The sequence below is a fragment of the Sminthopsis crassicaudata genome, chromosome 1, assembly GCF_048593235.1.
Source record: "Sminthopsis crassicaudata isolate SCR6 chromosome 1, ASM4859323v1, whole genome shotgun sequence".
Classification (NCBI taxonomy): domain Eukaryota; kingdom Metazoa; phylum Chordata; class Mammalia; order Dasyuromorphia; family Dasyuridae; genus Sminthopsis; species Sminthopsis crassicaudata.
Genome location: NC_133617.1, coordinates 546,212,372 through 546,239,574, shown reverse-complemented (window position 1 = coordinate 546,239,574; position 27,203 = coordinate 546,212,372). Strand labels below are relative to the sequence as shown.

The 27,203-nt window shown below is 35.7% G+C and overlaps 2 protein-coding genes across 4 annotated transcripts; one reads left to right on the top strand and one right to left on the bottom strand.

The window, feature by feature from the left end:
* Positions 1 to 4,273: 4,273 nt before the first annotated feature.
* PHAX (phosphorylated adaptor for RNA export) lies at positions 4,274 to 15,868 on the bottom strand. 3 transcript variants are annotated; one of them, XM_074281965.1, is made up of 5 exons: positions 15,716 to 15,868; positions 14,095 to 14,699; positions 11,689 to 11,809; positions 7,860 to 7,943; positions 4,274 to 4,778 (listed from the first exon to the last, which is right to left on the bottom strand). In XM_074281965.1, the coding sequence occupies exons 1-5, from the start codon at positions 15,782 to 15,784 to the stop codon at positions 4,563 to 4,565; spliced, it is 1,095 nt and encodes a 364-aa protein (XP_074138066.1). In that variant the 5' UTR covers positions 15,785 to 15,868; the 3' UTR covers positions 4,274 to 4,562. The 3 variants fall into 3 exon arrangements, with proteins under 3 accessions (XP_074138066.1, XP_074138065.1, XP_074138064.1); XM_074281964.1 differs by having other exon boundaries at positions 15,677 to 15,857; XM_074281963.1 differs by having other exon boundaries at positions 15,656 to 15,830.
* LOC141550874 (large ribosomal subunit protein eL21-like) lies at positions 5,974 to 6,579 on the top strand. The gene has a single exon (XM_074281966.1). It carries the CDS (start codon positions 6,008 to 6,010, stop codon positions 6,488 to 6,490), a length of 483 nt encoding a protein of 160 aa, XP_074138067.1. The 5' UTR covers positions 5,974 to 6,007; the 3' UTR covers positions 6,491 to 6,579.
* Positions 15,869 to 27,203: the final 11,335 nt, after the last annotated feature.

Below are 27,203 nucleotides of genomic sequence, written 5' to 3'. Positions count from 1 at the left end.
AAATGTTAAACATGTGCAATTCTTCTATACATATTCCCATAATCATGCTGTACAAGAAAAATCAGATTAAAAAGGAAAAAAATGAGAAAGAAAACAAAATGCAAGCAAACAACAACAAAAAGAAGGAAAATGCTATGTTATGAATTACACTCAGTTCCCACAGTGGGTGTAGATGGCTCTCTCCATCACAAGATCATAGGAAATGGCCTATAAATCATAGGAATTATCTTATTGTTGGAAAGAGCCACATCCATCAGAATTGATCATCACATAATCTTGCTGTTGCTGTGTATATGTTGTTTCTCCAGGCCTCTGTGTAATCACCCTGCTGATTGTTTTTTATAGAATATTAGTTGTATTTTTAACAAATTAATATTGTAATGGGCTCTAGGTGGGGGAATAGTGTACTAGATCCCAGGTCTTTCTTACTGTTGTTTTCTGAGATCTGTCTAGGGTCCCAGGATTGGGATCCCACTTTCTTCTCTCTACCCTCAAGTTACTGCTGGGACCCCAAACCATGCTGTCCCACAAATGATCTTGCTGCCTGTGATCTGTCCAGTGGCTACAAACTTCAGCTCTGCTTTGGAATAGAAACTAGGAACTTCTGTCTCCTGCAAGTACTCACAGCCAGCAAAGACCCCTTCTACTGGGCTCACTGGATATGTATACACTCTCCTCCATTGTCCAGCCCAGGCTGATTCTGACTAGCATAGCTGAGCCGGGTTTCTCTACGTAGTCAGGGAAGAGTCATTCCTTTCTCTAGTTCAATTGTAAGAGGTTTCTGAAGTCCAACACAGCTGTCTCTGGGGCTTGTTTTTATTTCAGGGTTTCTGCCTGGAGGTGTTTTTGAGTTCACAAGACAAAACCTCCAATCCTAGAAGTCCCATATTTCCTGAGATCCTCTTAAGTTGTCTTAGGACAACTGCCTCACACTTCATTTCTGCCTCTCCAAGTTCACTTTGGGGTGAAGTTCTTAGTGGGAGAAATTTATAGGGCCTGGAATTTTTTTATCTACTCCACCATCTTCCTAGAATCCTTTTATTAAATTTTTTTACAAATTTATTTTATTTAAAGAAACAGAATAAGAAAAAAGAAAAACAGAAAAAAAAAAAAAAAAACAAAATGAAACAAAAGAGAACATTGTCATGTTTGAGGTGATGATTGGTGGATTTTTCTATTTCTACTTTCCCCTCATATTCTATCACTCCAGGACAATTTTCTTGGATTATTTATTACATTTTTGTGTCAAGGTCCTTTTTTTGGATCGCAACTTTCAGGCAGTGCAAAACTCTTACATTTTCTCTTCTTGATCTGTTCTCCAGATCTGTTGTTTTTCTTGTTTCACATTGTTCTATTTTTATAATGTTTTATTATTTCTTGGTCTCTTATAGCTTCATTAGCTTCCCCTTGCCCAGTTCTAATTTTGAAAGTTACTTTTCTTTGAGATTTTTTATCTCCTTTTCTAAATGGTTAACTTTTTTTTTTTTTTATAATTTTCTTGGATTTTTTTTTTTAAGTTTTTCTTCAATATCTCTTATTTGATCTTTACATTCTTTTTTTGAGTTCTATAAATTCTCTCTGGGCAGAGAGCCATTTCAAGTTACTCTTTGGGGTAGAAAGTTTTTTTATTTCAGTGTCCTCCTCTGAAGATGAACCCTGGTCTTCTGATCCCATAGGATGTTTCTATGATGGGGTTCTTTCTTTGCTGGTTCAAAAAAAATTTTTTAAAAATAAAAGATATAATATACTGTAACATTTTTAATGTATATTGGACTACCTGATACCTAGGAGAGAGGGTTGGTAGAAGGGGAAAAGTTGGAATAGAAGGTTTTGCAAGCAATGTTGAAAAACTACCCATGCATGTTTTGTAAATTAAAAAAAAAAAAAAAAAAAAAAAAGGTATAAGTGCCTCTAATCCTGGGGTGGAAGGGTTGGTGTCTCTGGCTTCACTTTACTCTCCCCTCTGATCAGGAACCCCAAACCAAAAGCTCCACCCTCCAGCAAGTGCCCACTACCTACCCTCCTGCCTCTGCACTCATGGGTGTGCTGGGTCCTTCTCTTCCAGGGCCTGTGTCCTTGCAGCACAGCTGGGCCTGGTGTTCTTAATCAGCTGAGGTTCCCTTAGTCTTCCCAGACTCAAACCCAGATTCCACAAGCAGTTCCAGAGGTAAAAGCCTTGTGGTTCCTGCTGAGGCTCTAGTCATACCCAGCTAACTGCAGGGCTCCCCACTTGTTGTTTCTGCAGAGCTAGGCCAGAAGTGCTTGCATTTCGGATGAGTTAACCTTGGAAGGTCTTTCTTCTGATCTTCTCTGGGTTGTAGCTAGAGGACCCCATTCTACCCCAAGTCTTGATTTTTCAGGAGACTGTTTGCCCTGAGGTGCAAATTTGTTGTGTGTTGTGTTGGGAGAAGTTGAAATTTACCAACATACTATGCCATCTTCCCAGGATTCTTCTCCCCTTAATAATTAGGATGGACTGATTTTCTTTGTAAGGAAACATATAATACAAGACTTTATAGGAACTTAATCCATGTTTTGATATACCCTTGTATTATTAGTAAAAGTAGCATCATCTTTCAAGAGTTAGTTCTAAGAATAATTGCAAGATTTTACAATCTGAATAGCATTCTTACTGCCAATCCCACTCTTAGCTTGAAGGGGCACTGGAAAGACAAAACATAATTCTTACAAATAATATAGCTAAGACTTGTACTTACATGGCCTATTACTTCTCCTATCACTTTTACACACATTGAGAACATTTTTAACCCATATCAAACTCATGACCCCCCCAACAAACAGGTATCCAATTAAAATTGTGCTGTGGTCAGATGACTAATGAAATTTATTAAACTGTTCATCAATTAGTATTGGAAGTTCGTTCTGAGTAACTTGGTAACATATCACAACTTCCAGAGAATTGGTCCCATTGGTACGAAAAACACCCTTTAACTCACTGAAGGAAATCTATTGCAAGTCCTACTGGACATCAAAATTACTGTACACCATCAAAGCCTCTAAAATGGATTCAATCCATACTATAAAAGACACCTGTAATAGAATATGAGAATACTTTTCCTCTGACATCTTGGAAGATGGCTTCCAAGATGTCAGAGGAAAAGTATTCTTATACACAAAAACATGTATTAATATTTAGCTTTAATAAAGAACTAGAAATATGTCAATCATAAGGAGAATGGCTAAATAAATTATGACTGATGAATGTAATGGAATATTTTTGCAAGTTTAAGGAATGACAAAAGGAAATGGTACAGAAAAACCTGACTTATATAACCTAATATACACTGAAGTAAGCAGAACCAGAGGAAATTTTTTTACAGTATTGTAAAGGAAAATAATCTTGATTGTTTAATGCACCAGTGGATAATTCATCTATCTCTGCACAGACGGGGAATAGAAGTGTGGAATGAAACCAACTTTCAGATACAATGTGTGGATATATCTTGTTTACACAGACTTATTACAAATGGGGTGGTAGTAAAAAGGTTTTAGCAGGTCACTAGATAATGATAGTTGTATTGCCCCAAAAGAAGTCTCTACATGTGAAGAGATAATCATGTCAATGGATGACAGTCAAGTTAATAAAATTAATTTTAAAAAAAAAATGTACAAAATCATTTGAAGCTCAGAAAAAACTACAAGGAAACAAATTTTATTTTTGTCTTTATAAATCAAAAGGAATGTGTGAAAATCCTATTCCCATTTCAAGAAATGCTTTATAAAATGAAAACTTGTATAGCATTTTCTCTTGCACATTTTTGTAGTTTTTATATTCTTAAATGGGATTTGCAAGTAAAAATCACAATTCCAGTTTACTTTATTTTAGAGGTTTGAAATTCAGATTTAAAATTTTTTTGAATGTGTCCTACAGATATGGATTCAACTTAGTGATTACCATTTGACTATATTTAGAATAGAGTAATGAAGTAACTAGGTAAACCAAAACTTTATTGAAAAGTTGGTCTTGCTTTTCACCCAATCAGTCTGGTGAAATAAAACAAAAAAACTGAGAGCCATTAAGTTAGGAGATGTTATAAAGTTTCTATTTTCTTTAAATTGCAAAAGGGATATCAGCAAATCAAAACAAACTTAAATACAGCTGGAAATTTCAAAGAAGTTCTAAAAGTAGCTTATCAAATTTTTAAAAGAGAAAATTCAAAAAAGATATTCTTTTAAATTAGTAGTCATGCTCAAGTTATCTGTATCTTTGTCTATAGTTTATCCCATGGCAAATAGACTGAAAAAAGATATATGAGTTCAACACACTTAAGCTTTTTATTTAGCCAGATAAGACAGGTTTCTTAAAACAATAGATAACATTTCAATTATCTTTGTGTCTCACATACAGAATTCTTCAAAACAGAAACAAATGCTTTTTATTTTAAATCAGGTAACATGTGCAAAAACAAACAAAAGTAGTCAAAGTATAATAAAAAAGGTTAATTTTTTTTTAAGAAAAATTTAATCTCCTAGATATTCAAGACGTTATTAAAAGATCTCCAAATCAAGAGAATGATCAATCTCAAAGGTTTCTTCTGAATCTAACTTCTTTCTCCTTGTCCTTCCTGGGAATCATCCAGAGAAGCCAATGCCTCATTTGTGTCACTTGCAAAAGTTTCTCGAGATGCATCATCATATTCTTGAAGATTAAGACCTTTAATAGCCTGCTTCATCTTTTTCCCCAAGACCTGTATTCTCCTTTTCTTAGCAGCTTTTTTATTTTCATATTCCTTTTGGTTTTCAACAAAGAAAATTTCCTTCGAAAAGACACATGAATTTATTAAAATATATTATTTCTTTGTTTGCAATAGATTTCTAACTAGAAAAATAAAAGGGAAAGCACCATTGATTTAAAATTTAAAGACAACTAATCTTGAGGAAAAAGAGCTTATTTCAAATATTATCACCTGAAATGAAAGCCTAGGGATAATCTATAGGTTTGATTATTTAGAAATTCCTACAATATATAACAGACACACAACAATGCCATTCTGAAATTTCATTTCAGTTATGTAGAGGGCCTGAACTTTGGAGAAGTATACTTGAAACAAGGTGTTAACTCAGTGGAATTGATGAGATAACGGTTCTCTAGTTCATATATATCTAGTATGATATGATATATAATCATTCTAGATTGGCTTATACTCAGTATACTGTAATGATGTAATTGTAATAGAGTATTTAAACTGGGGACAAAGTCAGACTCAGACTGGGTCAGACTATGACAGACACAGACTTGTAAGAGACAATAAAGACTTTGGACTCTATTCTTGTCCATTCTCGTGAGGTCTATCTACTTACTATAGGGAAAAATTTCAGTGCTTTGGAAAATCATGAGAGTATACCTGAATGAATATGGGAGATATGTATATATGTGTGCATACACACACACACACACACACACACACACACACACACACACACACACACACACACACACACACATGATAAAAGAAAACAACAAAAATACTCATTAAAACCTTTTAAGCTATGCTAAAAGTAAGAATAAGATCACAACTGAGAGCATCATTACTCTTAATGTGCTTTCTCTTTCCCCTCATCCCTCATTCAGAGAGACTTTTTTAGAACTGGAAAGCTTATCTTCAAGTAGAAATCCACACTAAATGAGGAAGATAGAAAAAGAGCACCAAGATGCCCCCAATTATTTTAAGTCACCAAGCCCAGAACTAATCTAGGGTATTTAAAAGAACTGGATGTGTGAGAGCCACTGTGAGTAATCACTTAAGATATGAAAAATGAGAAATATACTATAAGATTTGAGATGTATAAAAATATGGATGATGGAATCCTCAAACTGGTGAGGATGACTTAAGACTCCTAGAAAATTTTTACAGTATATTATATTAAAGATATAGTAAGAACACTTAAAAAAGGAAACAGATAAATTACTAAGAACTAAATAGTTTCATCAAGAACAAGTTATGACCTTTCCGCCAGCTCCGCCATATTCCAGTGAGTTGCCAAAATGACGAACACAAAAGGAAAAAGGAGAGGGACACGATACATGTTTTCTAGGCCCTTTAGAAAACATGGTGTTGTCCCTTTGGCTACATATATGCGAATATACAAGAAAGGTGATATTGTAGATATCAAGGGTATGGGCACAATTCAGCAAGGAATGCCCCACAAATGTTACCATGGCAAGACTGGACGGGTCTATAATGTTACTCAACATGCTGTAGGCATTGTTGTAAACAAACAAGTTAAGGGCAAGATTCTAGTCAAGAGAATTAATGTGCGAATTGAGCATATTAAGCACTCTAAGAGCAGAGATAGCTTCCTGAAGCGGGTAAAGGAAAATGATCAAAAGAAGAAGGAAGCCAAAGAAAAAGGCACTTGGGTTCAACTGAAACGTCAGCCTGCTCCACCCAGAGAAGCACACTTTGTGAGAACCAATGGCAAGCAGCCTGAGCTGTTGGAACCAATCCCCTATGAATTCATGGCATAAATGACTATTAAAAAAAAAAAAAAGACCAATAAAAAAATTATTGGATTGTGGGGAAAAAAAAAAAAAAAAAAAAAAAAAAAAAAAAAAAAGAACAAGTTATGCCTAACTTACCCACTTTACTTTTTTTTTTGTGAGATGACAAATTAAGGATACAAAAATTCCATATTAAAATTACAGATCAATTAAAAGCTAAAATTTAAAATGTATAAATGTGAAATCTTATATGTAGGTCTTAAAAAAAGAAAAAAAAAGGCAATGAGAGCTGTGTGTCTCTAAGTCACCTAATCTCTCAGTGCCCCAGTCAATTTCTTTGAGATCACAAAGTTGTAGAACTGGTGCATTAGTAGAACTGTCTTAATTTCAGAGCTCCCTGTATCAATGTCCAAAAAAGATATTGTATCCTAGCCTGGTAAGATCATATCTGGAGTATTGACAGTTTGGGGACCACATTATAAGAAGATCATTAAGTATTCAGAGAGTGATGTGGATGATAGGGAACCATGTTTTGTAAAGATCAGCTGCAGGAACTGAGGATGTTTAGTCTGCAGAGGAGATTAGGAGCTATGTGTAAGAAAAATGCAAGGGGACAAATTTTGGTTCAGTGTAAAGAAAAACTTCCAATAGAGTTGTCCAAAATGGGATTCCCTAAGAAAGGTTCAATGAAGTCTTTCAAGTAAAGCTGACTATCAGAGAGATTACTATTCAAAGAAAGGTTGGATCATCCAATGACTTCTAAAGACTTTTCAATTCTAAGATTCTCGTAATGTACCTCAAAATATATAAGTTAAAAGGAGTTGAATAGAAAACTGGGAAATATTGAAAGTTTAGCATGGATTCGAGATAATTGAACAATTACTTCAAACATTCCAGTGTACTAAACAAAATATACACTCTCAAGTCACCCAAAACAATAAAACTACTCTGATTCAGGAACAAAGAGAATTTAAAAAAAAAAAAAAAAAATGTTTTTTTTCCCATTACACTATCCTATCTGGTCTAAAAAAAGCATGGCTTTGGAAGTATATGAAAAAAGGAACAAGATCCCCTAACATCAATGATCAATTTGCAGAAACAAAACTAGCACTGAAGAAACAAGAAAACAATTCAATGCTAAACTACAAAGGTACAAGATAATTCAGGACATTTCAGGATAAGATAAAATATTGAAGAAAGTTTTAGTCAGATGTGAGCTACACTTTGGAAGACTGCTAGACTGAAAGACTTTTTTTCCAGAAGCAATAGAGAAAAAACTGAAACGGCAGGAAAGAATAGATTTGAGGGAGTAGTGGGAATTAAATTTGGAAGGGGAAATAGGGTAAAGAAAACAGTAAAGAGACGTGAAATTCATACAGAAAATTATAATCTTTACCTTAATTTGTTCCTCAGTGATACTTGGCGTGTTTTTCAGAAGATTCAGATAAACTCCACCTGGTGTTCTTCTTCTGCTACCATTCTACAAAAAGGAATATGAAAAACATAATGTACTATATGATGGTCCAGTGGATACAGCACTGGGTCAGGAAGTCCCTAGCCACGTAACCTGTTTCCTTAGCTGTAAAATAGGAATAACAATATCATATATAGGTGGTGGGAGTGGGGGTAATGAGATATTAAGTGATTATCACAGTGCCTGTCCCAGGTTACTACATGAATACTTATTCCTTTCCCTTGCTGATGACAGAATAATTATTTCTTCACTATTAATTTGATAAGTTCCTAGAGGTCAATCAGAGCTTAATCAAGTAGATAAAGTATACACTATGTGCCAGAAACTGTGCAAAAAGCTTGCTAATACAAAGAAAAATAAAAAACTACTGTCCCTGCTCACAAAGATCTCAGTTTAACAATGAAAATAACCAACAAACTATATAGAAACTAGATATATAAAGATAAATTCAGAATAGTCATAGAGGAAAAAAAACTAAGATTGAAGAGTGGGAAAAGTTTCTTTTAGCACTTGAACTAATTTTATTTTATTATTATTTTTTGCTGAGGCAATTGGGGTTAAGTGACTTGCCCAGGGTCACACAGCTGGGAAGTGTTAACTGAGATAAAATTTGAATTCAGTTCCTCCTGACTTCAGGGTTGGTGATCAATCCACTGTGCTACCTAGCTGCCCCCCTTGAGCTAAAATGTGAAGGAAATCAGGGAAACTAGGAGGCTAGCATTTTGGCAACTTAATTGCCAATCTAATTTCTCAATTCTCAATCTTCTTGACCTCAGCAGCCTCAGATACTGCCAATTACCTTTTCTCAGAAAACTTTCTCTCTGTTTTTGGAGCACTTATCTCTCCTGGTTTACCTCCTATCTGTATGACCTCCTCTTCAGTCTTCCTAATATTATTAGATTATCAAGTCATACCCTCTAACCATGGGAATCCCTCAAGGTCCTGTTTTTGTTTTTTCTATTGCCTTTATACTATTTAACCTGATTATCTCATCAGCTCCCATGGAATTATTTCTAACTTCTCTATTACAGTCTTAATATTTTCTTAACTTATCTATCACTGTTGAAGGTAAACAGCCTCCCAGTCAACCAGGGAAGCAGATTGTTATTCTTGATTCCTCTTTCACTTTCCATAGCCAATCTGTTGTCAAGACCTAGTGATTTTAGCTTTGTAACATCTTTCACATCTAATCTTTTCTCAGGTGTGACCACTACCCTAGTGTAGGCCCTCATTCCCTCATGGCTGGATTATTGTAATTGTCTACTGATTAGCTTACCTGCCATAAATCTCTTCTCTCAAAGACCTATCTTCTTTTCAATTGCCAAGGTGATTTTCCTAAATATAGGTCTGTCTATATCAAATCACTACCCCCATTCAACAAACTCCAGTGACTCTCCACTGTTTCTAAGATCTAATATAAAATCCTGTCTGGCATTCAAAACCCATTATGACCTGATTCCACCCCTTTACTTTCCAGTCTAACATCTTATTTACTCACCACGTATTCCTCAAGCTAGTGATACTGGCCTTTTTACCCAAGACACTCTTCTAACTCCAAACATTTGATATCTTCCATGTCTAGAATTTTCTCTTTGTTTCCTCCTCATTTCTCTGTTTTTCTCAAGTCTTGGCTAAAATCCCACCTTCAATAGAAAACTTTGCCAATTCCCCTTAATTCTGGTGCTTCCCCTCTTTTATCTCCAATTTATCTTACATATTGCTTGTTTGTAGAACTGTTTTCATGTTTTGTACCCAATCAGATTGAGTTCCTTGAGAGGAAGGATTGTCTTTCAACTTTCTTTGTGTCCCCAGTGCTATACAGTGCTGGACACTAAGCGGGCACTTAAAAATTTTCTTGACTGAAAAGAGCAGGTTGAACCAAAAGCACACAAATCCAGTCCAGATACTCCCTTTAGAAGTATGCAGAGTCTAGTCTTAACAAGAGGAGCAAACAAGAATGAACCCTACCATAAAGAGTAATAATGATAGGGCAACTAGGGGTACAGTGAATAGAGGCCCCTGAAGCTAGGAGGGCCTGAGTTCAAATTTGGCCTCAGACACTTAACACTTCCTAGCTGTGTGACCCTGGACAAGTCACATAGCCCCAATTGCCTCAGGAAAAAAAAAAAAAAAAGGAGTAGTAAGGATGACAGGGATTCATAAGACATGCTTAAGACTCCATATCACCTACAAGCAAAACTCAAAAAAAAAAACCATATCATGAGGAAAAGTTAAATTAAAATTCCTAGAACAGATGAAGCAAGTTTGGAAAAAATTAAAGATTTTTATAAAGCAAATGAGTTATAGTAGAAAAAAAATTAGAAAAGAAATGAAAACAGTAGTAGTATGAAGAAGTATAACCTAGATGATCAACTATGATAAACTTGGTTCTTTTCAGTAGTTCAGTGATCCAAGGCAGTCCCAATAAATTTTGGATAGAAAGCACCATCAGCATCCAGAAAGGGAACTGTGGAGACTGACTATAAATCAGCACATGCTATGTTCACTTTTTTTCCTTGTTCTGACTTTTCCATCCCTACATGGCTCAAGAAAATATGCAAAAAGTGAATGTACATGGGTAACAATAACAAAAAAAGATGCTTTACATGTAAATGGGGAAAAAGGGGGGAAAAAGTATAGACTAGCCCTTTCAGCATACTTCCTCCAGAAATAAAAACAAACAAACCAAAAAACAAAACAAAACAAAAAAAACCTCCACACAACAGACTAAGGACTGATCCAAAAATTCAAGGAAAAAAAAAAAAGTCCTTTTTTTTTTTCAACTCAGATTGGCTTAACGAGATAGGAGTCTTAATGAAAAAGTGGAGACAGCATCTGGGGGAAAAATGGAACATTCTTGAGACAGAAACTGAAAGAGGAGATATCTCAGGGTATCATAACCTTATACAGAGTATGGAACAAACACTGACTGATAACCTTTTCATTTAATACCTAGTTCTAGGTTACTGATTCAGGGCAGAATAGGGAGAACATCTGTGGCCAAAGGTGATATTCTAGGGCAAGATTATTTTCAGGTACTGGTGATGTACTGAATAAGGAACATGTTTAGAAATAAGCAGTTACTATGTGGCTGACACTAGGAACAGTCTTAGTTATAGCCTCTAGCCCAGTTTGAAGCCTGCACTGGAATAATCAGGGCAGGAATCCCAGACTAAAAGAGAACTTATAGTTCTATTGCTCTGAATCTGAAAAGATTTTAAGAATCATTTTGCAACTGTAAAGACATTACCACCCCACCCAACCCCAAAGCAACAAAACAAAACAAACCCTCCTCATGCACCCCTCTCCCCCAATTCAAAACAAAACAAGTTAGCAACAACAAGAAAGCTTTTTAAACTCTATTATTCCTGGTAGAAATAGTCCTTTCTTCTTTTTCACTACCAAACTTCCAGAAAAAGCCATTTATACTCATGGTCTCCACTACTTACTCTTCTTTTCAACATCTTGAAATTCGAATTCTTACTTCATCATTCAATTGAAAACTGCCTTCTCAAAACTCTGTGATCTTGTTTTTCAATCCATAAAATCCAACCTTTTTCTCAATCCATAAATCCAATCTGCAACATCTGATGCTTTGACCAATTTCACATTTTTGTCTAAACTGATAAATGCTTAACTAGTCACCTAATACTAATTCTAAAATAAATTCCAAATCAATGGTAAATAAATAATTGGAGGCAGAGTTTGTCCAAGCAATACAAAGACAAATAGAGCAAACTGTTTATTTTACCATTATTAAAAGTCCACCGTTTTGTTCAACTTCTGCAGTTTCCATCAGAAGTTCAATTGCTTTTTTGTTCCCAATTATTTTTACTACTCGGGTTATCAGATCTTTCTTTGGTTCCTGAAGCCTACAAAAGGAGCAAATAAAGTAATATTAGCCTATTTGTTTTATAATGGTTGAAAAATAATTCTCCTATATGTGAATTAACAGAAAATTACCTTGCATATTATCTTTTAAATTAAGTTTTTTCCAATTATCAAGCATTTATATTTGTCTCTCTCCCACACCACCCCCTTAACACTGGAAAAAAAGAAAAAATAACTTTTAACAAATAAGTCAAACAAAACACATCCTCATATTGGCCACGTCCAATAATGTATGTTTCATTCTGCATTTTAGTCCATCACCTATGTCAGGAGGTGGGTAGCATTCTTCATCAGCAGTTTTCTAGAATCATCTTGCATATTATCTTAAAAGCATTTAAAAATAAACACAAATATTAGCTTCTTTTCAAACAAAATGTGGAAAGAAACTGAAATATTTCTAAAATCTCAATAACAAAGCTTCTTGGGGTGGCTATAAAACGATGAAACAATAACATGACCTTTATTTCTAAAATTTTATATTTCTCTACTATCAATTTCTTCCCAATATTCTAGTTTTTATTTAATCTAATACTACCACTGAAAACTAACAAATGATTTTTTGAATAGAAGAAAAGCATTACTATAGTACAAAATTAGAATTATGACAAATTAAAATATAAGTTTCCATGGATATGTTTTGAAAATAAAAAGCTTTAATTAAAAAAAAATTAAGTTTCTGGATAATTATTAATCACGATTAGCAAATAATAAAATGAGGTTAGTGGTCTCTTCAGAAGTCAAAGACTAACCTTAGAGGTTACACTAAATGCTTGAATATTACTGGAGAAAGAATTGCTCTTGATGGATGATTAATAATGAGAGAATGAATTTCGTAACAAGGTAGACTTATTTATTTGGGGGGCTAGGGACACAGAAGAAATGAGATTTTTTGGCAGAAGAAAGCATATAAGCTGAGTCATGAAGCAAGTTAGGAAAAGTGGAAGAGATTTAGACATGACAAATACAAAAGTCCAAAGACAGTGTGGAGCAGCATGTAGACTAACATAACATGGAAGTAACATGAAAAGAAGAATAATGATGGTGAAAGTAGAAAGTAGATATACTGTGAAGAATTTTATTAGATAGTTTAGATTCTGGAGGTAATGGAATCAATAATGACTATGAAGGACAAACTTGTGCTTTAGGAAAACCACTTTGGCAATTGAGCAGACTTAGAAAGCTATTAGTTCAGGCAAAAGATAATATAGCAGTGTGAAGAGGGCATGAAAGAGGGCAGTAATTGCAAGTAGGGCATGTACACTAAAGATGTGAAGGGAGAAATGACAAGATATAGTAACAGAATGGCTATGTGAAATGTGAGTTAAGGATGATATGAAGTTTCTCAGCTGAGTGAACAGGATGGTGGTAACAATAATAAGGAAATTAATAAGAAATTAAAAAGTAATAAGAAAGGTGAGAGAAAAATTCCATTTTGGACATATTAAGTTTGAGATTCCTACAGGATATCCAGTTCACAATGTCCAAAAGGCACTTTAATGAGACTTGTATGAAAGAAAGACTAGGGACTATATATATGCTTGTGCACATTTATGTCTGTTCAGAGATGTGGCAAAAATCTACAAAAAGATGAAAATTGAACTAAAGGAGTGATGAGACAAGCAAGTAAGATAGCATAGAAGAAAAAGAAAAGAGGTCTCAGGGTATGAGATTAAAAACTTAAATCCAATTACCTTGGATAAAATTTTGTTGTAAATTAGATCAGCAAATATATGACCAAGTTTACTGAATTCATAAAATGTCTAACAAATTGTTCAAATTTATGTATTAAATTTCCTGCTATGCCTTCCCTTAGCATCAAGTTTAAAAAAATAGTAATGTATAATCATATTCTTAAAAGGAAAATAATCAGAATTCGCTTATTTAATGTAAAATCACTTAAAATCCTAGACCAAAAAGATAATTATACACACATCTGAATAGCTGGATGGCACGGTTGACAGAATGTTAGCCCTGAAGTCTGGAAGACCCGAATTCAAACTGGACCTTAGTTACTTACTATCTATATGAGCTTGTCTTACAACTTTTTACAACTATTTGCTTCAATTTTCTCATCTGTAAAATAAGCTAGAGAAGGAAATGGCAAACCATTCTCGTATCTTTGCAACCCCAAATAGGGTCATAAAGAGTTTGGCATAATTAAACAATACATATGCTTCTATCAGGCACATTTTGCTAAAGAAAAAATCTAGGGATGGGATGACTGTTCAGACTAATGTGAAGGAGTGATAGCTAGTTAAGGACTTACCTGAAAGAAATTTCATCTGCTACTTTTTCTTCAGTATCCTCTTCTGTAATCTCATATCGACCTTTATAATTCATTTCTACTCTGTTCCCTAGTCTGTCTTTGATAGGTCGTTTCCGTTTCATATGACCGTGTCCATTTTCTTCTTCTTTTGGACCAGCTTTTTTATCATCATGCATATATTCATCTAACTCTTTGTCTAGTTTTCCAGTTTGTGATTCCCTCATTAACTTCTTAGCCAGCAAATAATTATAAGTCTCTGACTGTCTGCTTTTGTCAATGGTGCCCTCCATTCCCAGTATCCCGAGTTCATTAGCCACTGCATCTTGACTCTGTTCTTGCAGAACTGCACCCCATATGTTGTTGATCTTCCTCCCTCCCAGAATATGCTGTTTCTGGTGGTTCTGCACAAACTGAAATGGCTCCGGTTTGGGAAGCGCATTAAAACATTTCTGTCTCTTTCGTTTCCAAAGACAGTTGTCATCGTCTGAGTCAGAAAAGCTTTCCTCACTTGATTCTACACCCTTAATAGTTCGATAATGGGATACTGTAGAGACTGCAATGCTGCTCTGGAAAGGCCTGAATGAAATATTGCCATCTGGTACTTTCTGTTAATAAATAAAACACAATCAACTTCATAAAATTTAAAAAAAAAAAAAAAACCCAAACCTCAAACAATATTGCGAAAGCAACACGTTTCCTCCCTAAGAAAAACCACCACAGCCTACAATTATAACGTGGGCTCATTAGCTGTAACGAGAATTCTTGCTATAGATTTTTAAAAATTGATGCTGGCGTATTTGAAAATGAAAGGCTAAACAATGGCCATATGAACTATCCCTTTGGGATCCTCTTTTGTGTTGTAACATAAATAAATTATTTTTCAAATAATAGCTTTTAATTTCTGAAATACATGCAAAAATAAGTTTTCAACATTACCCTGAAAACCTCGTGTTCCAGATTTTCTTCTCTCCCTTCCCCCTCCCTTTTCCCCTAGATACTAAGTAATCCAATATAAAACACAATGTATTTAATAAGCAAAAGCAAGCACACAGAATTTCTTCGGCCAAGTCATCTGCTTGAGTTGCACAAGTACAAGCTTCTCCGCATTCTCGAGAACCTTAAAATATCTAGTTCAGTGACTAAGACTTCAAACAGTACAAATTAAGGGCTGAAACGTGTGGCGTAGAAAAATCAGTCCTGCGAAACATACCCCTTAAGCCCACGCAGATCCCCGCAGAGGTGAATCTGTTATTTCGATAATGCAGGTAACGCAAACAAGGGGAGTCACTGTATGATGCGGCTTGGCATCTTTCCGGAAAACATTAGTCTAACCCTTGTCTACAGTACTAGGAGCTTAAACGAATTTCCACGCAGCCAGTACGTTAGGACTCGAAATAATATCTTCCCGACTTAAAGACTCTAGTCAATGTACACAACGCCGCTGGTCTCCTAGAACGTGCAGAATCAACGCTAGTTGATTGACTGGCGCGCAGATTCTGCAGGGCCCGGTTCTCCCCTCCCCCGAGCCTGGGAGAGAGGCGGAGGTAACAAGGTGACGTACCCCCTCCCTCTCATTCCTCACCAGCTGCGGGGGCTGCAAGGGCTTGTCGCTATTCGTTACCGTGTCCGTCATGTCAGAATCCGAGTCGGACAGCTCTCCGTCTTCCATCCCCCGAACTTCAAGCGCCATTTTCCCCTCTTAAGAGAAACAGTATCAGAGAACACTTCCGGCAGTACGGCAGGAAGTAGTTCCGCCAAGTCCAGTTCCTTTTCCTCCTTTCCCACTGCGGTGGATGGGGAGCGACGGGGCTTGGTTGGCGCCCATTCTTCACTCCTCCCCATCCCCGGCCCGCCCCGCCCCCGGCCCTTTCAGGCCACACCCCGCGCTTTGGGTAACCGATCTAGCTGCCCCGAGATTTTCTAAACTTTCACGTGAAATGTGTCTGTGTTAAAAGTGTAAAACACGACATGCTTTTCTTTTCTAACAAAGCCCACGACGGCATGCTTTTTTAGCCGAGCTGGTCGATGCTCATTCGTCTAATAACTCCACACTCCCATGCGCGTTTTACTGCGGAGGAAAACTTCCCTAGTGTTTGAATAACTATTCCCAAAGTCAAGTTAGTTAAGGAAAGTGAACGTGTACTAATAAATGACGCGTTAGCTAGACTTGTCATTGTGTCATACCGAAGTGAGACTTTGGGGTGCGTTCTCCCTTCCTGCCTTTTTGCAGATTGTTTACTCAAGATCATCCAAGCAGTGTCTGGTTATAGGCTCCTTATCTTACTTGTCTCTCTTTGTCTCTCCTGCCTATCCCCAGGACTTTAGTTATTGCCTCTGGGTAGAGGAATTCAAAATCTATATCCACTATTCTAACCTCCCCCAAACTCTAATCTTTTATTTCCAATTGCCTGCTTCCATACACTGGATTTCACGCTGCCCAACAACAACCATTATCATTCATTAAAACTTTTTTTTTTTAAATGTGCCAAGAACTGTGCTAGGTACTGGGGATTCAAATACAATAAATTAAATAATTATTCAAACATACACACACACACACACACACACAGATAACTAAAGCTGAGATACTATAGATATTTTTGCCTCTCTCATCAAGTGTGACAGAAATCCTTGTCTGGTTTAATTATTGACAGAGGTGGGTAGAAATTTGAGCAGAACTAGTAAACCTTTTAAATCAATGTTATCAAAGTCAAAGAGAAATGATTTCGACAGATTGCATGTTCACTTAGAAAACCTAAAATTGTGGCCTTCCAAAGTTTGACACTGTTTTAGATTGTAGAGGTTCCTCACCCTTTAGCTGTCATGGATCTCTGGCAGTCTGATGAAGCCTTTAGTATTCTAAAAATATTTTTAATTGCATAAACTAAAATATATAGCACTCCAGAAGAAATCCATTACATTGAAATAAAAGTGATTTGTTGTTTTTTTTCACCATATAAGACATCCTGAAATTTATACATACAATCCTCTCAGGCAAAAATAAGTGCCCCCAAAAGAAGAGAGCCTATATATAAAATTTATGTATTCTCTAGCTTAAAAATAAATCCTTGAGGCAAATGCCAGTGGAGTACAGAAAGGATCAGGCTCTTCTGGGTGCTCATACTTGACAGATCATTATAGTCACAAATAAAATTCTCATCAATTCATTAGTTTTGGAAGTCAGATCTTTCACCCTCCCCCTACAATGTCCGCTACTCCATATCACCACCATAGGTGGACCTTCATGTGATGTTCTGTTTTCTCTAAATTGCAATCGTTCTCTTGGGGGCAGGATCTCTTGGGGAGCTTCTGGAGGCAGCCTTGGCTTCAGTTCAGTTCAATAATCCCAAATCCAGCCAGGAGTTAAAGTCCTTTACTGTCTCTTTCCAAATTTTATCTCCACATCCTTTATTTTCTCCTTCAAGTCTTGTCTCCTTCCTTGGGCCTCGGCTAGCTTTCTTAGAGGCCTCTTTCTCTCCTTGGTTCCTGAGAGCTCTTGTCCAAGTGTCTCCAGTCAGCATGAACATGGAAGTTGGAATGAAATCTTGACTCCTCCTCCAAGAATGTGGGATTATGGGTTTCCCAGAAATCAATCCTAGTTGTGAATCTCCCAAAGTCCTCTCCTCCAAAGTCACCTGAAGTTCTCTTCTTGACTCAATCTAGACTCTGACTGTCCCCACTGAATCCTGGCTCCTTATATCCTCCCAGAGAATGGGCTTGTGGGAGCTCCTTAAAAGTATACTCTCTTAAAGGTGTGAATCTCATGTGTGGACCAACTCCTTTAAAGATTTGAACTCCTTTAAAGGTGTGAACTAAGTGTATAAGTACCTGTAAGAATCCTAACACTTTCACCCCTATTTTTGCACAAGCAAAACCCATATAGTTAAAATTAGAAGCAAAGCAGGTAAATGGGGAACTGGTAGAAGTCTCTTTTTAGATGGGGAGCTGATTCAAATCTATAAGAAAGAGAACCTTCAGAGGATTCTCAGAAGATGGCAGAGTAGGTCAGAAAATTCTAAGCTCTGGAGATTCCAATCCTCCCCCCTCCCAAATAAGACAATATTGCACCTCAGGGTGAAACAACTGTAAAAACAGGTAAGAGTTGGGGCAAAACAGTGGTCGTCCTAGGACAATAGGAGAAGATCTGTAGAAAGATACCAGGATAGAGGTTTCCCTCCTTTACCCCCAAAGTATATACCCCTCCAGGTTAATGCTTCTGATCAGTAAGCACTGAGCCCTGGGTTTAGCTGAGTTGGGAGATAGCCTACTCCCCAGACAGAGGAATTTCTTCCTCCCAAATAGTGGGGTGAGTTGGGTGTCTAAGTAGGGAACTATTGAGGGAACCTATGTTGATAAGGAATGCCAGGCCCAGCTGTACTGCTGAGACCTGGGTGAGAAGGAAGCAGCACAAACCCAGAGAGCACAGAAGCCTTGGGGCAGTCACTGCTGGCTGTGGGCTGTGGCTGAAAGAAGCCAGAGGCACCCCCACACCCGAGGACTAAAAGTGATTACACCTACAACTTACTACACATAAAAAAAAGTGAGAAGGCAATGGAAAAAGAACTGAACCATAGAAAGTTACTATAGGAATAGGAAAAACAGGAGTTACAATGTCCAAGATTCTTATTAGCAATTGTGTAGTTTGAAGGAAAGACTGGGGTGGAGTTGAGAATGACAAAAAAACAGGGAATTTTTAAAAAGTTATAACAAAAATAGAGTTAATCAAAAGAGAAAAAAAAGGAAAAAAAAGGGAACCATGGGAACTGAGTGTGGACCACAATATAGAATTCTCACTCTCTCTGTTGTTTGCTTGCATTTTGTTTTCTTTCTCAGTTTTTTTCTTCCTTCTTGATCTGATTTTTCTTTTGCAGCAAGATAACTATATAAATATGTATACATATATTGGATTTAACATATATTTTAACATATTTAACATGTATTGAACTACCTGCCAGCTAGGGGAGGAGGTAGAGGGAAGTAGGGGAACGTTTGGAACTAAAGGTTTTTCAAGGAAGGGTCAGTGTTGAAAAATTACCCATGCATTTGTTTTGTAAATAAAAAGATTTAATAAAAAAAAATAAGATTCTCCAAGTCACTAATTGAAAAAATGCAAGTTGAAGTAGCAAGTCAGCTAGGAGGCATTGTAGATAGTATTATGGGGTAGATAGGTGGCATTGTAGACAGAGTTATTGCCTGGAGGCAAGAAGACTCAGATCTTTTATATAAGTTTTACCTACAATCATTATTGAGACTATGAATATCAGCTGACTTTTTGTCAGGTACATAATTTGTGATATTATCTGTCTTATATTAGAGAAATTGCCTTATAAATATTCTATCTGTAAGATCTTTGAAGAAAGATGAATTTATAGCCAAAGAAAAACTAGGGAACATTATGTATTACAAAATGGATAATTTTAATTACATTAAATTAAAAAAAGATTTTGTTCAAAAAAACCAATGTTGCCAAGATAAAGGAAGAAGAAAGAAAAAAAAATTGCCTTGCATTATACCATTTCTGGGGAACTAAGTGCACAATAGATAGAATATTAGGACTAAAGTTTAAATATGGGCTTGGATGCTTACTAACTGTGTGATGCTGGACAAGTCATTTAACCCTATGTATCTCTGTTTCATCTATAAAATAAGCTGGAGAAGGAAAATGGCAAACTAATTCAGTATCTTTACCAAGAAAACTCCAACATGGTCTAACAAAGAGTTGTATATAACTAAAAAAGCAATAATATCCTTACAGGACTGCCAGAATAAAGTACATAGAGAGTTTTATAGGTTATTAATATTTGTTTACTTATTTTACATATTTTATAAATATTCAATCCAAGCTTTTAATTGTTCACTATGTATAGGATATTGTGATAAATGCTAGAAATCCAAAGGCAAAAATGATTATCTCTGCCCTTAGCTTACTGGGGGAATGTAAGAATTATACAAATAACTAAATAATTGCATACCATGTTACATAAAATGGCTTTAGGAGGGAGAAAGGACTGAGGAAATAAATGGGGGATAAGGAAGATTTCCTATAGGGCATGGAAACTAAGAAGCTGGAAATTCTAATAGGTAAAGCTAACAATCTGGTGGATACTGTGAAAACATCCACAGAAGAGAGCGAGAGAATTCTACTTACTGGGAACACCTACGATTTGGTGTGACTAGAATGGAGAATGTCTATAACTATTTACAGATCTTGGATAAATTTCCTTAATGACTACAATTAAATAAAAAAAGGAATCTCATAAGCATTATATTGGAAAAAAGTCATGCCGCTAGGTATTTTAAAGGTTATATTGAATTTCCATTTTCAAGTGTCTTGTTATGCAAGGGCTATGTGCAGAAGCTTGTGGCTAGTACTGAGATGAGAATGTTTTAAGAAGAAATACTTCATTTTATGGCTTGGAAATTTTTGTTCCTCAATTTCTGGGAACATCAAAACTGGATACCTATTATCTACACATCCTTCTGACTATTTTTTTAATTATTTTCCTTCTGAGACTCAAAGAAGTAGAGGAGGAATAGAGATATTGTGATTCGAGTTGAAAAGGAGAATCATTAGGTGCTTAACCATAAATAAGAGTAAAGGAATGATTCTTATCTGTGTTAATGTTACAGTTAAACAAATTTTAAAAATAAAGTATTTCAATTAAGGAAAAAAAAATCCAACCCTTTTGGAAACTACTAGTGGCTTCCTGTCTTTGACAAAATTCCACTTCGTGTGAGCTATACTCTTGAAGTCTTGGCCATAGAGTATTGCTGTATAGCTGTGCCCCATTCTTTATGATCATAGATCAGAGTGGTTTGCCATTTCCTTCTCCAGTTGTTAAGACAAACATGGTTAAGTGACTTGCCAAGAGATACATAGTTAATGTCTGAGGTTAAATTTGAATTCATGTCTTCCTTACTCCAGACCCAGCACTCTATTTGCTCCCTGATCATAGGTACCCATGTAGAACTAAAAGAGAGAACCAAAACACTACTATCCAGCAGCTACCACAAACTACTTGCTCCCATTAATATTCTTTATTTTAATTTTTGCTCTAATATGTCTGTAATGTGACTCAATTCATAGCCTTGATTTAGAAATGACTAACCAGTAATGATTATCTTATTAATTTTCATTTTTGTGATATTCAGTATGTGCCATGTATTCATGCAATAATTAATTTCTGTTCACAAAGAACAGATGATAAATATACTTAGAATTAAGTTAGTCTAAGATTGTAATTTTACAGACCAGCATAGGTCTAATATTTCTTCCAGGTGATAGCATTAAATATTTGAATGTAGCTATCATGTTCCCATTGAATTCTCTATCCTGAAAATTAAATATTCCTAGTTTCTTCATATGATAGAGATTCAAGAGCCTTTCTATTCTTATTGTTCTCTGCCTCATCTATAATTTTTCTAAAATGTAGTACACAGAAACAAAAGATAGTATGGTGTAGGGGGGCAGAGCCAAGATGACGGATAAGACATGGTTCTTTTTGACTTCTTCCCACAACCCTCAGACTAATTATCAAATCCAGCCTCTGAATTAGTTCTGGACTGGCAAATCCACGAATATTGAGAGTGCAACAAATTATCAGCAGAAGATTATTTCAAAGATCACCAGAAAAGGTCTGTTTCAATCAGGGATGGAGGTAGACAGGCCAAGCTCAAGCAGGCCAAGCACAGACACTAGTGCAGGCAGTGCAGACCCAGGGTGGTGGGAGGTTTGAGCTGTGGAGAATCTACAGGGAGGAATTTACAGCAGTGTTGGCTACTCTGCCTTAGTTGTAAGCCAGTAGATCAGCAGAGAAGTTATAAAACATCCAACACAAACACAAAAGGTCAATAGTGTACTCATAAACACCAGAATCTCACGGGACCTGGCCATACCCACCTAGCACTGGGAGTAAGGCAGCATGGACTCAGTGCAGTTGCTGTTGCTTGTAGAGGAAGCTTGAACAATCTCCCTTGCCATAAAAGCAGACCTAAGCCTTTTTTTTTTTTTTTTTTTTTTTGATTAGTAAAAAAGCAAAAAAAGTGCTGACCTTAGATAGTTTTTATGATGAAATAGAGCAGATTTCAAACCCTGAGGTGACTAAAAGCAGATTGTCTCCTCATGAAGCCCTAAAAGGTGATATAAATTGGTCCCCATCGCAAAAGACTCTCCTAGAAGAAATTTTAAAAATCTTAAAAGAGAGCTAAAAGAAAAATGGGGGAAGGAAATGAGAACTTTATAAGACGGTTTGAAAAAAGCAACACAGAAATTATCTGAAGAAAGCTCACAATAAAAGTAAATAAAGAAAATGGTTCACTGAGAATCAGAACTGAACAAGTGGAAATGAATGACCCAATAAGACATCAAGAATCTCTCAAGCAAAACCAAAAAAATGAAAAAAAATAGAAAAAAAATTTAAAATATCTACTTGGGAAAACAACTGATCTAGAAAACAGATCTGGGGAGAAAATCTAAGGACTGTTGGATTTTCTGAAACCGTGATGAAAAAAAGAGCCTTGATGTTATTTTTTCAGGAAATCATGAAAGAAAACTGCCCTGATATTTTAGAATCAGAAGGTAAAATAATCATTGAAGGAATTCACTAAACACATCCTGAAAGGGAACCCAAAATTAAAACTCCAAGGAATATAATGGTTAAATTTCATAAATAGAAGACCAACGAAAAAATATTACAAGCAACCAGAAAAAAAGTCATTCAAATATTGAGGAGCCAAAATAGGGATTGTCTAGGACCTAGCAGCTTCCACCTTGAAGGACTAAAGGGCCTGGAGCCTAATGCTCCAAAAGCCAAAGGAATTTGGAATGCAGCCAAGAGTAAACTACCCTGCTGGACTGAGCATTTTTTTTTCAGGGAAGAAGATGGATGTTCAAGGAAATAGGTGAATTCCATTTATTTCTGATGAAAAGACCACAACTAAACAAAAATTTTGACCTCCAAATATAGAACTCAAGAGAAGCATGGTAAATATTGGACCCTGAATTGCCAGAATTCCATGAGACCTGGCCACACCAACCCAGCACCTGAAGTAAGTGAGAGCAGCGGCTGCTGCTTGTCTAGAGGAAGGGGTTTTTTTTGACATTTTTTTTTTTTTTTGACAGTACATATGCATAGGTAATTTTTTTTTTTTTTTTACAACATTATCCCTCCTACTCCCTTCTGTTCTGAATTTTCCTCCTCCTTCCCTCCACCCCCTCCCCTAGATGGCAGGCATTCCCATACATATTAAAATCTTATATCCTAGGTACAATATATATGTGCAGAACTGAATTTTGTTGTTCTTGTTGCAAAGGAAGAATTGTATTTGGAAGGTAAAAATAATCTGGAAAGAAAAACAAACAAACAAAAAATGCTCACAGTTTACACTCATTTCCCAGTATTCCTTTTCTGGATGTAGCTGATTCTGTCCATCATTGATCAATTGGAATTGGATTAGCTCTTCTCTATGTTGAAGATATCCACTTCCATCAGAATACATCCTCATACAGTATCATTGTTGAAGTGTATAATAATCTCCTAGTTCTTCTCGTTTCACTCAGCATCAGTTGATGTAACTCTCTCCAAGCCTCTCTGTATTCCTCCTGTTGGTCATTTCTTACAGAACAATAATATTCCATAACATTCATATACCACAATTTACCCAACAATTCTCCAATTGATGGACATCCATTCATTTTCCAGTTTCTAGCCACTACAAAAAGGGCTGCCACAAACATTTTGGCACATACAGGTCCCTTTCCCTTCTTTAGTATTTCCTTGGGATATAAGCCCAGTAGTAGCACTGCTGGGTCAAAGAGTATGCACATTTTGATAACTTTTTGGGCATAATTCCAGATTGCTCTCTAGAATGGTTGGATTATTTCACAACTCCACCAACAATGCATCAGTGTCCCAGTTTTCCCACAGCCCCTCCAACATTTGTTCCTGTCATCTTAGCCAATCTGACAGGTGTGTAATGATATCTCAGAGTTGTCTTAATTTGCATTTCTCTGATCAATAGTGATTTGGAACACTCTTTCATATGAGTGGAAATAGTTTTAATTTCATCATCTGAAAATTGTCTGTTTATATCCTTTGACCATTTATCAATTGGAGAATGGCTTGATTTCTTATAAATTAAAGTCAATTCTCTGTATATTTTGGAGATGAGACCTTTATCAGAACCTTTAACTGTAAAAATGTTTTCCCAACTTGTTACTTCCCTTCTAATCATGTTTGCATTAGTTTTGTTTGTGCAGAAACTTTTTAATTTGGTGTAATCAAAATTTTCTTTTTTGTGATCAATAATGGTCTCTAGTTCTCCTTTGGACAGAAATTCCTTCCTCCTCCACAAGTCTGAGAGGTAAACTATCCTATGTTCCTCTAATTTATTTATGATTTCGTTCTTTATGCCTAAATCTTGGACCCATTTTGATCTTATCTTAGTATGTGGTGTTAAATGTGGGTCCATGCCTAGTTTCTGCCATTTATAAAAAATATTTAAAGAAAGCTGTAAGCAAAATGGGGAAAGGGAATGAAAACTTTACAAGAGGATTTGGAAAAGAAAACAGAAGTTATCTGAAGAAAATTCATTTAAAAATAGACAGTGAAATAGAAAAAGCATATAACTCCTTAAAAAATAGAGCTGCCAGAAATTAGATATGGATCCACACTTAACACCATATACCAAGATAAGATCAAAATGGATCCATGATTTAGGCATAAAGAGGGAGATAATAAACAGATTAGAGGAACAGAGGATAATCTACCTCTCAGACTTGTGGAGGAGGAAGGAATTTATGACCAGAGGAGAACTAGAGATCATTATTGATCACAAAATAGAAGATTTTGATTACATCAAACTAAAAAGTTTCTGTACAAATAATACTAATGTAAACAAGATTAGAAGGGAAGTAACAAATTGGGAAAATATTTTTAAAAACAAAGGTTCTGACAAAGGTCTCATTTCCAAAATATATAGAGAACTGACCATAATTTATAAGAAACCGAACCATTCTCCAATTGATAAATGGTCAAAGGATATGAACAGACAATTCTCAGAGGAAGAAATTGAAACTATATCCACTCACATGAAAGAGTGTTCCAAATCACTACTGATCAGAGAAATGCAAATTAAGACCACTCTGAGATACCACTACACACCTGTCAGATTGGCTAAGATGACAGGAACAAATAATGATAAATGTTGGAGGGGATGTGGGGAAATTGGGACACTAATACATTGCTGGTGGAGTTGTGAAAGAATCCAGCCATTCTGGAGAGCAATCTGGAATTATGCCCAAAAAGTTATCAAACTGTGCATACCCTTTGACCCAGCAGCGCTACTACTGGGCTTATATCCCAAAGAAATACTAAAGAGCGGAAAGAGACATATATGTGCCAAAATGTTTGTGGCAGCTCTTTTTGTTGTAGCTAGAAACTGGAAGATGAATGGATGTCCATCAGTTGGAGAATGGTTGGGTAAATTGTGGTATATGAAGGTTATGGAATATTATTGCTTTGTAAGAAATGATCAGCAGGAGGAATACAGAGAGGCCTGGAGAGACTTAAATCAATTGATGCTGAGTGAAATGAGCAGAACCAGAAGATCACTGTACACTTCAACAGCAATACTGTATGAGGATGTATTCTGATGGAAGTGGAAATCTTCAACATAAAGAAAAACCAACTCACTTCCAGCTGATCAATGATGGACAGAGGTAGCTACACCCAGAGAAGAAACACTGGGAAGTGAATGTAAATTGTTAGCACTAATATCTGTCTGCCCAGGTTACATGTACCTTCGGATTCTAATGTTTATTGTGCAACAAGAAAATGATATTCACACACATGTATTGTACCTAGACTATATTGTAACACATGTAAAATGTATGGGATTGCCTGTCATCGGGGGGAGGGAATAGAGGGAGGGGGGGTAATTTGGAAAAATGAATACAAGGGATAATATTATAAAAAAATATATATATATATATATATAATAAAAAAAAATGGAGCTACCAAATGGAAAAACAAAAAACAAAAAAACCAACAACTTCTTGAAAAACAGAATTTGTGAAATGCAAAAAACCCATAGAACAAAACAACTCATATAAAAATTCAATTGGACAAATACAAAAAGAACTAAAAAAAGTAAATGAAGAAAATAATTCACTAAAATCAGAATTGAATAAATGGAAATGAATGACTCAGTGAGACATCAAGAATCAGTCAAGCAAAACCAAAAAAATGAAAAAATAGAAGAAAATGTAAAATACCTGCTTGGGAATACATCTTAGAGAGACATTCTAAGGATTATTAGACTTTCTGAAAATCATGATGAAAAAAAAAGAGCCTATATATTATTTTTCAGGAAATCATCAAGAGAACTGTCCTGATGTGATAGAATCAAAAGGTAAAATTACCATTGAAAAAATTCACAAACACCTCCTGAAATAGACCCCAAAATTAAAACTCCAAAGAATATCATGGCTAAATTTCAGAACTATCAGACCAAGGAAAAAATATTGTAAGTAGCAGAAAACAACAACAAAACAACAAACAATTCAAATACCAAGGAATCACAATAAAAATTACCCGGGACATAGCAAATTCCATCTTAAAAGATCAAAGGCCTGGAATCTGACATTCCAAAAGGCAAAGGAACTTGGAATGCAGCCAAGAATAAACTACCCCACTAAAGTGAGCTTTTTTTTTTTTTTTTTTTCTTCAAGATAAAAGATGGATATTCAATGAATCTGGTGAATTCCAATTATTTATGATGAAAAGACCAGAGCTGAACAAAAATTGACTTCCAAATATAAAACTCAAGAGAAGCATAAAAGGTACTAAGCAAAGAATTCTTGAAAGTTGTATCTCTGTTATGGGTATACATAGATAGTACATGTATAATATGATTTTACTGTTATAATATAAAAAAGGAACTAGAGGTAGAAAGGAGATTATACCACAAAAAGGGAAAAGTGGAGGAAAAATGAGGGAAATTACATCTCATGAAGAGGCAAAGAAAACCTATTATAATTGAAGGACAAAAGGGAGGGTGATTCACACATTGTGTGAATCTTACTCTTATAAGATTTGGCTCAAAGAAAG

Coding starts and splice junctions, on each gene's coding strand:
- LOC141550874 (XM_074281966.1), top strand. CDS start 6,008: ATGACGAACACAAAAGGAAAAAGGAGAGGGACACGATACATGTTTTCT.
- PHAX (XM_074281963.1), bottom strand. CDS start 15,784: ATGGCGCTTGAAGTTCGGGGGATGGAAGACGGAGAGCTGTCCGACTCG. Junction 14,700..15,655: donor TGAGGAATGAGAGGGAGGGG/GTACGTCACCTT, acceptor ATTTATTAACAG/AAAGTACCAGATGGCAATAT. Junction 4,779..7,859: donor TCACTGAGGAACAAATTAAG/GTAAAGATTATA, acceptor GTCTTTTCGAAG/GAAATTTTCTTTGTTGAAAA.